The sequence below is a fragment of the Panthera onca genome, chromosome B1, assembly GCF_046562875.1.
Source record: "Panthera onca isolate mPanOnc1 chromosome B1, mPanOnc1 haplotype 2, whole genome shotgun sequence".
Lineage (NCBI taxonomy): Eukaryota > Metazoa > Chordata > Mammalia > Carnivora > Felidae > Panthera > Panthera onca.
The window spans coordinates 181,918,165-181,931,212 of NC_138342.1; the positions used below are offsets into that span (position 1 = coordinate 181,918,165).

Sequence of the window (13,048 nt, forward strand, 5' to 3'; positions counted from 1 at the left end):
GCTAAAATTGTTCTAGATTTGACCATTGGAGTCTTCTTATTCTGGCTCTTATGTCTGTATGACATCTCTCCATCATTTTCTTTTAAGCATTTTCTTACTTTCCTGATGTAACCATATATTTCAGGCTTATCTGCCTAATCTGCCCTATGTGGCACTCAATTAGCCATCTCTCCTCAGAGTGTTCATTTTTTTTAGTGAGAAATGTTATTAGAACCAAGATCTTTATGTAATTTGAAATCGTGATTTCATAGAAATGTATTCTACTTTTTAAAAATACTTTTTATGCTTGAGGTGCCTTGGTGGCTCAGTTGGTTGGCGTCCAACTTCGGCTCAGGTCATGCTCTTACGGTTTGTGAGTTCGGGCCCCGCATTGGACTCTGTGTTGACAGCTCGGAGCCTGGAGCCTGCTTCAGGTTCTGTGGTCTCCTTCTCTCTCTAACCCTCCCCAACTCTCCTTCTCCCTCCCTCCCTCCCTCCCTCTCTCTCTCTTTCTCTGTCTCTCTCTCAAAACTAAATAATAAACATTAATTTTTTAAAATAGCTTTTATGCTTTAGTGGGCACCATCAAGAAAATGAAAAGACAAGCCACAGAAGGGAAGAAAATATTTGCAAATCATTTTTTGATAAAGGACTTATATAGTATGTATATAGGAATCTTCTAACCCAGTAATAAAAAGTCAACCCAATTACAAATGAAAAAGAATCTGAATAGACATTTCTGTGAGGAAAATATGCAAATGGTTACTAAGTACATGAAAAGATGCTCAGCATCTTTAGTCATGAGAAACCTGCAAATCAAACGTTCGGTGAGATAGTGTCTCATACCCACTAGGTTGGCTGGGATCAGTAGTGAGAAAATATATTGGTAAGGAAGTGGAGAAATCCGAATTCTCATTTACCCCTAGTGGGAATGTAAAATGGTGCAGCCACTCTGGAAAACAGTCTGTCAGCTCTTCAAATCAAGAAACGTAGCGTTACCATATCACCCAGCAATTGTACTGTTAAGTATGTACCTGAGATAAACGAGAATATGTGCCCACACAAGGTCTTGTCCAAGAATGTTTATGGCAGCATTATTCACAAGAGCCATAAAGTAGTAACAACCCAAATGCCTATCAACTGATAATGGATACCAAGTTTTGTTGTATCTGTACAATGGAGTGTTCAGCCATAAAAAAGAATAAAGTACTAAAACATGTCACAAGAAGAACCTTGAAAACATCATGCTAAGTGGAAGAAGCCAGTTGCAGAAGAACACATTTTATATGAAAAATCCAGTATAAGGGAAATCTGTACATGCAGAAAGTAGATTCTTTGTTGCTTAGGTTTAGAGCGTAAGGGGAATAAGAGGGTTTTGCTAAAGGGTTTCCATTTGACCTAATCAGAATATTCTTATACTGACTTTGGTGATGGTTATGCAATCCCTTGAATATACTAAAAACCATTAAATGGTACACTGGGTGAATTTTATGGTATGTGTATTATAACTTGGTAAAGATGTTAAAAAAAAAACACTTAAAATGTTGAAGATGTTAAAATGCCCCAATTTGGAATAATACATGTATTACACCCGTCTCATCCCTACCCTGTACTAGATGATCCCATCTTCCATAGGTGAAACACAGCAATTCTGGGTTGAATATAAGTCATGTTTGCATGTGTGAACTATACGCATCTAAAGCAAGTCTTTTTACATAGCCACAATGTTGGAAACCATTTGTTTTTGATTTGTAAAGAGTAAAAGGAGTATTAGTTCCACGTGTGAAGAGTAGGGTTTCATCTTCCTAAAGTTTGGTGTTGAAAATTGGAAGGACTAGAATATGGTCAAGATAAAAACACTTTTACTGAAGTACTTTATTCAGCTCATAAAACTTTTGTTGCATGTTTGCAGATTCGAGTCTTTAGACCACCCAACTACTCCGGCACCATTGCTTTGGCCCTGTTAGTGTCTCTTGTTGGCGGTTTGCTCTATTTAAGAAGAAACAACTTGGAATTCATCTATAACAAGACTGGTTGGGCCATGGTGTCTCTGGTATGTTGTTACACTATGCTTTTTCCCTTTATTTCTTTGTATAATATTGGAAGTTGTATGGTTGTTGGTATTCAACAAAGGTGTTAAAATAATTCAGTAAGGAAGAAACAGTCTTTTCTTACTGGAAACTTATGCTGGAACAGTGAAATATCCTCATGTGAATAACGAACCACAAGTTTTAGCTCACACCACATATAAATTTACTCAAAATGGATTATGGTTCACCATATGTAAAAGCTAAAATGATAGGTCTTCCAGAAGAACACAAAATCTTTATGACACAAAAAGCACGGACCATGGAAGAAAAAATAGTAAATAGCACTTAATGATGATTTAAAAGTTTGCTCTTCAAAGAAACTGGTAACAGAATGAAAAGGCAGTCCATAGAATCAGAGAACACATTTGGAAAATATATGTGTATGGGACATGTATCTGGAATATGTAAAGAATTATTGCTACCCAGAAGACAGAATCATGGTTTTAAAAAAATAAGACAATCTATTTATAGGCAAGATGGCATATATACATGCTAACCTTTCTCTCCCACTGAAGAACTGTAAACCTGGAGAGAATGCAAAGCTCATCAGGTATTTGGTGTTCCTAAAAAGTAAATGTTAGCAAGTAGATCAGGTAAGAATGCCAGTATTCAAGATGACAATTAGTTAAAAAATTATCAATCTTCCTTTTTTTTTTTTTTTTCCTTGAGTTGAATTGGGGCAGTTTGGAAGAGACATATATGTAGGAGATACTTCTAGTAGATTCTTGTTTTTTTGTTATTGTTTATTTTATTATTTTTCTATTGCTCCCCAATTGTCAGGCAATTCTGTGGCAGGACAGTAGGGGCAATGAAAGCAGTTGGCAGTGGGAAACTATAGAAGCCAAACTCTTTTTTTTATTTAAAAAAAATTTTTTTTTTAACGTTTTATTTATTTTTGAGACAGGGAGAGACAGAGCACGAACAGGGGAGGGTCAGAGAGAGGGAGACACAGAATCCGAAGCAGGCTCCAGGCTCAGAGCTGTCAGCACAGAGCCCGACGCGGGGCTCGAACTCACGGACCGTGAGATCATGACCTGAGCCGAAGTCGGCCGCTTAACCGACTGAGCCACCCAGGCGCCCCAGAAGCCAAACTCTTAATGAGAGGAAACTTTCTCAGTCTATCAAAATTTACAGAACTGTACACCAAAGAATAAAAAGTCCGTTTTATTGTTTAATAATTCAGAAAATAAATAGGCAAAAGATTTGAAGTGATGCTTGACTAAAGAGACGAGAAAAAGGGCAGAGAAGCACATCAGTTCAACATGCCAATTAAATGGTAGTGAACCTGTATCTTCTGGCTCGGATGTTCTTGTGGTCCAATAAAAGTTTGAATTTTGTATACTGATATATATCCCCTAAGCCACCTAAAGCAAAGTGATAGGACCCTGTTAAAGAAAATATTGAACTTTGAAGCCTCTAAGTTAGGGTTATTTATTGATTGATTAATTAATTGTTTGGTTGATGGACTTGTAGGCAAAATTCCCATGTTCTGCACTGTGGGGATCAATAAATTGAGAAAGAGGTTATAGTCTTCCATTGTTGACTGCTGACTAGCCATCCTAATCTCTCCTCAATTTGAGACATTATGAAGAGATTAAAAGCTTGAAGGATATGAAAGGCCCTTGTGGGGTCCTCTGTGGAGACCAAGATGTCAATGTTGTAAAATAAGGGTGTGCAATTGGAAAAAAAGGGGAAGGTGGCTTGGTTAAACATGTAGCACAAATATACCCTTTCAGAAAATTGCTGTATTGAGACCCCACGCTGCTGAGTAAAAACACTGTATAAATCTAGAAACAAAGTAGACTTTTTGTTTGTTTGTTTCTTTGCCACCTACAAGGACAGTACTTCCCTGCCCCACCCCCAGCTTTACTGAGGTATAACTGACATATAACACTGTGTGAAAGCTGAGGGTATACGATTCGATTTGATACCTGTATATATTGCAAAATGATTACCATAATAAGGTTAATACTTCTATCACCTCGGATAATTTACCTTTGTGTGTGTGTGTGTGGTGAGGACATTTAAGATTTTACTCTCTTAGAAATTAACTATAGTCACAGTGCTATAAATGACAATCCTGGAACTTACACATTTTATAACTGGAAATTGGTACCCTTTGACGAACATCTCCCTGTTTTCCCCACCCTACAGCCCTTGGAAATCACCATTCTACTCTCCCTTTCTTAAGATTCCACATACAAGGGAGATCATACACTATTAGCCTTTCTCTGTCTGTGTTATTTCATTTGGCGTTGCGTTCTCCAAGGCCATCTCTGTGTTGCAAATGGCATGATTTTTTTTTTTAATGGCTGAAATGTGGGGTTTGTGTGTGTGTGTGTGCGTGCATGTGTATACACACACATACATATTTGTATATATGTGATTAATCGTTAACCTAACAATGAACACTTAAGTTGTTTCTGTGTCTTGACTGTTGTGTATAATGATGCAGTGAAAATGGGGATGCAGATCTCTCTTCAAGATAAAAATGTGGTTGCCTTCAGAAATACACCAAGAAGTGAGGTTGCTAGATCACATGGTAGTTGTATTTTTAAGTTAAGTTTAACCTCCATACTGTTTTCCATAGTGGCTGTATTTTTTACATTCCCACCAACAGTATATAAGAATTCCTTTTTCTTCATCCCTGCCAACACTTGTTACCTCTTATCTTTTCGATAATTAATAGGTATTAGATGTTACTTCATTGTGGTTGTGATTTTCCTTTCTAGGATGATTAGTGACTTTTGAGCCTCTTTTTACATACCTGTTGGCCATTTTTAGGTCTTCTTTGGAAAATACTATGCAGGTTTTGTGCCTGCTTTTTAACTGGATTTTTGTTTTAGTTGTGTGAGTTTGTTATACATTTTGAACTTAACTCCTTATCCAATATATAATTTGCAAATATTTTCTCCTATTCTGTAAGTTGCCTTTTCATTTTGTTGATTGTTACCATTGCTTTGCAAAAGCTTTTTAGTGTAATGTATTCCCATTTGTTTATTTTTGTTATTGGTGTCATATTCAAAATATCGTCAAGACCAATGTTAAGGAGGTTTTTTCATATATTTTTTTCTAGGAGTTTTATAGTTTTGTGTCTTAGGTTTATATCTTTAACCCATTTGAGTTAAGTTTTGTGAGTGCCATAAGACAGGAATCCATTTTCATTCGCTTAAGTGTGAATATCCACTTTTCCCAGGACTTTTTGTTGAAGACACTATGCTTTCTCCATTGAGTATTCTTTACTCCTTTGTTAAATACTCATTGACAATGTTTGTCTGAGTTTAGTTCTGGGCTTGCAATTCTATTGCAGTGGTCTGTATGTTTTTATGACAGTACCATTCAGTTTTATTATTTTTTTAATTTAAATCTTAGTTAACATACAGTGCAATATTGGTTTCAGGAATAGAATACAGTGATTCACCACTTATATACAACACCCAGTGCTCATCACAACAAGTGCCCTCCTTAATACCCCTCACCCATCTAGCCCATCTCCCACCCAACTTCTCCCTCCATCAACTCTGTTTGTTCTCTGTCTTTAAGAGTGTCTTGTGGTTTATTTCCCTCTCTTCTCTTCCACTCACTTTCCCATATGTTCATCTGCTTTGTTTCTTAAATTCTACATATGAGTGAAATCTTATGGTATTTGTTTTTCTCTGATTTATTTCACTTAGCGTAGTACATTCTGCCTCCATCCATGTCATTGCAAATGGCAATATTTCCACTCTTTTTGATGGCTCAGTATTATTCCTGTGTGTGTGTGTGTGTGTGTGTGTGTGTGTGTGTGTGTGTGTGTATGTGTATGTGTACACTATATATATACTATTTGGTATATACCAAGTATGTGTGTGTGTGTGTGTGTGTATGTATATATATATATATATCTCCAAACTATACAGAGAGCCCAAATGTCCATTGACTGATGGATATAGTATACATACTACCATCAGTATACCATGTATATACTGTGTGTGTTTATGTGTGTGTATCTATGTGTATATGTATGTATGTATACATACATACATACACACATACAGACCTACCATCAGTCAGTGGACATTTGGGCTCTCTCCGTAGTTTGGCTGTTGTTGATTATGCTGCTGTAAACATTGAGGTGCATGTACACCTTTGATTTTGTATTTTTGTATCCTTTGGGTAAATAATAGTGCATTTGCTGGATTGTAGGGTAGTTCCATTTTTAGTTTTTTGTGGAGCCTCCATACTGTTCTCCAGAGTGTCTGCACCAGTCCTACCAACAGTGCAAGAGAGTTCCCCATTCTCCACATGTTCGCTTGGTTTCCATTTGTGTGGAATATCTTTTTCCATCCCTTCTCTTTGAAATTATTTGTCTCCTTGATGCTGAAGTGAGTGTCTAGGGGGCAGCATTTAGTTGAGTCTTCTTTTTTTATACCTTTACCCACTCTATACCTTTTGAATTACATTTAAAGTAATTATTGATAGGTAAGGACTTATTAATGGCATCTTAATGGTTTTCTGGCTAGTTTTGTAGTTCCTTCCTGTATAAATTAATGTTTTTTTTACAGTCGTTGCTTTGATTCCCTTCTCTTTTTCTTTTGTATGTTTTGTATAATTTTGTTTTGTGGTTACCATGAGGCTCACATAAAACATCTTAATATAATAGTCTATTTTACATTGATAATTTAACTTCAATTGTATACTAAAACTACCTTTTACTTTTCCCCCCACACATATCTTCATTTTTGAGGTCACAGTTTACCTCGTTTTATATTGTTTGTCATAGGTTTTCATAAGTTATTTGTTATTAAATATTTAAGTTATTAACATTGAAGTTATTAACATGCTACCATAATATAGTATTAGAAAATTATGAATTTGAGTATATATTTACCTGTGCCAGTGCTTGTTTCATCTTGTGTGTTGCTAATAAGTCTGTTAATTTTGGCATTTCTTACAAGGCAGGTCTAGTAGTGATGAACTCCACTCCTTGTTTGGAATTTTTTTATCACTGATTCATTTCTGGAGGACAACCTTACTAAGTAAGATATTCTTGGTTGATAGTTTTTTCCTTTTAGTATTTTTAATATATCATTCTACTCTCTTGTCTTACAAGAGATAGCTTAAGGGTGGGTTCACTTGCATGTGATATTTTTTTGTTTCTGTTTTAAAAATTCACCATATTTAATTTTAGACAGTTTTATTATAATGTAATTTGGAGAAGATCATTTAGGGTTGAAATTTTATGAAAACCTATGAGCTTCAGGAACTTGTATTTTCAAACATCTCCCCACATTTGAGGCATTCTCACCCATTATTTCTTTAATCTTTCTGCCCCTTTTTCCCTCTCTTCTCATTCTGAGACTCTAGTAAGACAGGTTTTTTTTCACTCTTTGTCATTTTTTTTGTCATTGTTCTCTCCTGTCTAGATTATTTCAAGTGATCTGTCTTCTACTTTGCGAATTATTTCTGATTGATCCAGTCTACTATTGATATTCTCTATTGCATTTTTCATTTTATATATCCTATTTTGTTTAGTTCTTTCTTATGATTCCTATCTCTGGTAAACTCACTCTGTTCATGTATTGCTTTTCTTACTTTGTTGAATTATCTTTAATGTGTTACTTTGTAGTTCACTGAGTTTTCTTAAAACACATACTTTTAATTCTTTATTGTGCAAATCATAGATCTTCATTTCTTTTTTGGTCAGTTACTGGAAAAATTACAGTTTTCCTTCGGTGGTATCATGTTTCCTTGATTTTTCGTGTCCTTGAAGTTGAAGTCTTCATACTTGAATATTCATCTCTTCTAATCTTTACTGACTGGCTTTCCTTTTAGTTATGTTAGGGAATTCTGAGGCTTTCTTCTATCTTTCTTGTGAACACACCTGCTCTATACTTCTTGGTCCCTCTGAGGTGGGGGGGATTCGGGTTTGTATATCTTCCTCTTGATCCTGCAAAACTAGAATGCTCTAGTTTGTGTCCTTTCTCCTCATGCTGCAGAGTTGGGCTGGCTCTCTGCGTTTGTCCAATTGTTATCTGAAAGGCTTACTTTCACTGCCAGCAGAGTGTGCACAGGGGGACAGCCACAGGACAGAGGGTGTGCAGGGGCTGCACGTGGAGCATGAAGGGTGCCTCTGGGCCTGCTGCGGGGAATCCACAGGTGCAGTGTCTTCAGCAACTCACTGGCGGGCTTACTGATGGATTCCACGAAGTGGTTATTAGGATCTGCGTCCTTTTGATGTGTTCCGTTCCGAGGCCTGGTTGCTGTTCTCCCATCGGTCCACTGACCCCAACTTGTGCAGTATATGACTCAGTATTCTGGATGGTATAAGATTTGTGTCTCTTCTCAGTGTCCTACATAGCTGGGGAAGCTGGGTGCTCACTAACACACTCTCACTTTCCCCTCTGGGAGAAATCACAGAGAAGTTCTCTCAGGACACTGAGCTGTGCCCCCTGGGCGGAGTGAGCTACGAAATTGAAACCCTTTGTCTTACCCTCTTCAGTGCATCCAGTATTTCATTTTTAGTGTTTTTCCAGTAGTGCTGGCATTTCTCAGTTGGACTCAGCTTCCACAAAGGCACTCTTGTTCATAAGCAATTGTCAAAATCCATGTTTTTTTGGAGAGAGAATGGTAGAATGCTCTTATCCTGCCATGATGATGATATCACACATAATCAAAAATTCTTAAAAAGTCAGTACTGTCAATTTTATTATACAAAAAACAAGTTTCTTGGAAAATATCAACTGAAATTATGTCAGGAAGAAATATAAATTCATAGTATACCAGTAACCATTACATAAGGTGAAGTATTTGCAAATCATCCTTGAGAAATGAAAAAGTCCAGTAGCTTCTAAGTCATTTTTTGGCAAGGATACGTGAAGGAATTATGCCAGTTTGTCAACTTATTCAGAAGAGAGTAAAAGGGAAAACTACCCACCTTCTTTAATGAGGTTCTTGTTTGTATTCTTCGTATGGAAGTGTTTCTTTGGAGCATGATTACAGGTCAGAAAATTTCCACTTACCTCTTGGAAACTAAGCACATGACAGAGAACTAAAAACCTATGTCAAGTTAAATTCCAAGTGACTGGAAGACAGAAAAATCTGATACATTCCAATCTGTCTGCAAATTTTTTCAACAGCTAGTGAGACCACAACCACTATAAGATGCTCTTTTTCATAAGGATCTTTTGTTATTGAGAAGAGCAGAAAGTGCTAAGGGGCATAGTGTTAGTGGCAGATGTCAAAAATTGGCAAGAAATATTTCCCCCCAGAAAATGAGGACCCTGTCCTGGGAAGGAATAGTTGTGATTGGGACCTTACTTCGATACAGAAGGCTTACATGGGGCAGGGGGTAAAAGACAGCTGAGTCAGTGAGTGCTGAGGAACAAAAGGTGGCAGAATTCAAAGTACAGGCAAAGATCCACCCAGTAAAATGAGTGGCTTACCTTGAGATACTGATTGTATTTCTTGGTGGCAGTGACTCATGAAGAAATCAAGGGGAGTAAAGATTTAATGGAAGAAGTCCACCTGAGAGATAAAGGAGGTATGGCTACACAGTGGTGTCATATTTTAAAGAAATGGCCAGTTTTCATAACAACAAAAAATTGAACCACTGAGCTATGTAGTCTCTTGCTTATAGCCACTTCACTAGTTCAGGAAAAATGGGTGCTGTTCAAATATGAGCAAAATCAGAGCAATATCAACAAAGAATTTAACACATTGTCTGTACATATCTAGTGCAAGGAAATAGTTTGCAAATGAGAGCAGCTGTTCCTACAGAAAAGTTTTTCCTAGGGAAAACCTACCGGAAAAATTTTCCCAGAAGGTTTAGCGAAATTATAAAAATCACTCTAGTAGGGATAATGAAATACTTGCAGGAAAGACCATAAGGCTAAGTATGAGAATTTAGAGATGGCCAGCAAATAGGAAAGGTGGCATGGCATATGTCAAATCTTGCTTAGGAACATGGAAGCAAGATTTTTTTTCTCTTTAATTTTTTTCCAAATTCAGCTGTATATAAAATAGCGAAAGTCAGGTTGTAGGAATGGGTGGTTAAGCCATAGGGGAAGTAGAAATTAATTGAAAACCATCACAGCAATGGTGTAAAGTAGAAAGAGTGTCACTAATGCCATAGACATTACTTGATATTCATCATTTATGGTTTTAGAAAGTTAAACTGTAGGGGCGCCTGGGTGGCTCAGTCAGTTAAACGTCCGGCTTCAGCTCAGGTCATGATCTCACAGTCTGTGAGTTCGAGCCCCGCTTCGGGCTCTGTGCTGACAGCTCAGAGCCTGGAGCCGGCTTTGGACTCTATGTCTCCCTCTCTCTCTGCCCCTCCCCTGCTCATGCTTTGTCTCTCTCTGTCTCAAAAATACATAAAAGCATTAAAAAAAAAAAAAAGTTAAACTATAAATACAAGTGAACTTTCTTAACTAGGTAAAGGATGTCTTAAAATCTCTAGCAAATATCTTATGTAGTGATACTTTAAAATAAAGCCTATAATTACCTACTATTCATCATTTTATTAGTGGTCTTAGTCAAAGCTTAAGAACAGAAAAAAGAAATGCAGGGAGTAAATAAATCTTGTCATATTTACTTATGACTTTCCACATGGAAAATTCACCATTTATGGAGAACCAATAATACAATTATTACTAGAGTTGGAAGAGTTAATGTCCAATAATCATTAGGAATTTTATACAGGAAGCAATTTGATATATAATTGAAAATAAAATCTTTAACAATAGGAAGAAAAAATGTGTGGTACTTAAATCTAACAAAAGATGTATAAAATTTATAAATAGAGTATCAAAATTGAAACTATATACATGTATATATTTATAGCTAATTATTGCTTTCTGCCTTTTGTCTTCGTGTAGTATTCCCTCATCCTTCTATTTTTATTTTCAACAAATTAGTGGTCTTTATGACTGAGTTGGATGCAATAGGACAGATTAAGAAGACCAGGCACATCACCTTATAGCAAACGTCTTCTGCAATAATATCTAGAGTCTAGATACTCAAACAGAACCCCTGTAACCTTCTAGAACATACTTAAAAATACCTCTATAATAAATGGAGAGAATACAAATGTGGGTTTTTTAAAGTTTAATATTTGGTCACTTTTGATAATTGAGTCATAATGGATGAATTATACTCTAATATAATTGGATACTAGAGATGATCTCAATCACCTTATTAAGTTTAAAAGTGTTGTGGGTTTTTTGCTCAGGCTAGTTTTCAAGTTGCTTCATTCAGTAAAGCTACCCAGGTTTTTTGATGAAAGTATAGTATGTACTTTTTTCACTGTTATGGTAAAGTTAAAACTTCTTTAGTATTTAGTGTCATACCAAATCTTGTCACTGTTTCAGTCTATCAAAACACTGACGGTCTCTCTGAATTATAGTCAATTGACAATAGCATGCCTTCATTTTTCTCTCCAGAATTACTGTTAGAAGCTAGTAATAATCATCATTACTATTGATTGAATTTTTCCTTCTTTGGGATATGTTTTATGTACTTATTCCTTACAATAACGATGAAAAGGAATTTACATTCTCCTCCTTGTACAAACAGGGAAACTAAGATTCAATAAACTCATTTTGCTAGCTCACATAGCTAGAAAATGATTAACTAGGACCTGATCCCACTTGTCTGACTTCAAATTCTATATTCTTACCACGTTGCGGGGCGTCTCATAATGTGGGCACATAACTCATGTTGGTTGTTTAAACCAGTGGATGTAGTGAGCCATTATGACTGCAGATAAATGCCTGAGAATATTTATATGGTGCATAAATGTTAAATACTCGAACAGTCAGTTTTCTTGCATCCCCTGCTACATCATGCAGATTTTGCATTTCTGCTTTGAGTCCTTGGAAGCTAATTACCTTGGCATAGCAGAAAATAGTCTAACATTCACAAACACATACTTGAGAAGGAATTCTTGGCAAGCATGCATGCTCACCAGTGGAAGCCTTTTAGAAGTCAGTAACAGGCTGCAGAGAACAGACATGTTTTCAAACAGTGTGTTTTTTTTTTTTTTCTTTTTTTTTTTTTTTTTTTTAATTTTTTTTTTTTCAACGTTTTTTATTCATTTTTGGGACAGAGAGAGACAGAGCATGAACGGGGGAGGGGCAGAGAGAGAGGGAGACACAGAATCGGAAGCAGGCTCCAGGCTCTGAGCCATCAGCCCAGAGCCCGACGCGGGGCTCGAACTCACGGACCGCGAGATCGTGACCTGGCTGAAGTCGGACGCTTAACCGACTGCGCCACCCAGGCGCCCCTCAAACAGTGTGTTTTAAAACTACTCTGATGATACAATGTTGAATTCAAAAAGCTCCTCTTGAAACTCCCCTTTTTCATTACTATAGAAATATACAAACTTGTGGCCTTTTCTTTAGCTACTGATGGCTTCTGGGAACTAATTTGAATCTTCTTTACCATTTTCTGCCTGATAGCCAGCCCTTCCACCGCCAAACTTGACTCTTTATTTTTAAAAAAGGGCTATTTTGAAGGATTTGTTCATTTGTTCATTTCCAATCTTACCCAATTCTTTTTTTTTTTTTTTTATTTTTTTTTAACGTTTCATTTATTTTTGAGACAGAGAGAGACAGAGCATGAACGGGGGAGGGGCAGAGAGGGAGACACAGAATCGGAAGCAGGCTCCAGGCTCTGAGCCATCAGCCCAGAGCCCGACGCGGGGCTCGAACTCACGGACCGTGAGATCGTGACCTGAGCTGCAGTCGGCCGCCCAACCGACTGAGCCACCCAGGCGCCCCCCAATCTTACCCAATTCTTAAGATACCCTTGCAAAGTTAAGAGTCTACCCAAAATGGCTAATCATGTATTCAGATTCTCAAACATTTGTCTATGCAAAATAACCACTATCCTGCTTTCCTTTGGGAAAGAGAACATGTATTTTGGTAATCTTTGGCAAAATATTGTCATCTGATGTATAGAAACTCTGATGAAAGCCCTGGATTGCACGGAAAGGAAAG

General features: G+C 36.9%; 1 protein-coding gene across 5 annotated transcripts in view; it reads left to right on the forward strand.

Annotated features, from left to right (window-relative positions):
- The window catches only part of TUSC3 (tumor suppressor candidate 3), a 261,164-nt gene that overhangs the window by 142,390 nt on the left and 105,726 nt on the right, over nucleotides 1-13,048 (forward strand). For all 5 annotated transcript variants that reach the window (XM_078445394.2, XM_078445392.2, XM_078445395.2 and 2 more), the window contains exon 5: nucleotides 1,892-2,032. In XM_078445394.2, coding sequence (XP_078301520.1) covers nucleotides 1,892-2,032 — 141 coding nt within the window. The remainder of the gene's footprint in view (nucleotides 1-1,891; nucleotides 2,033-13,048) is intronic.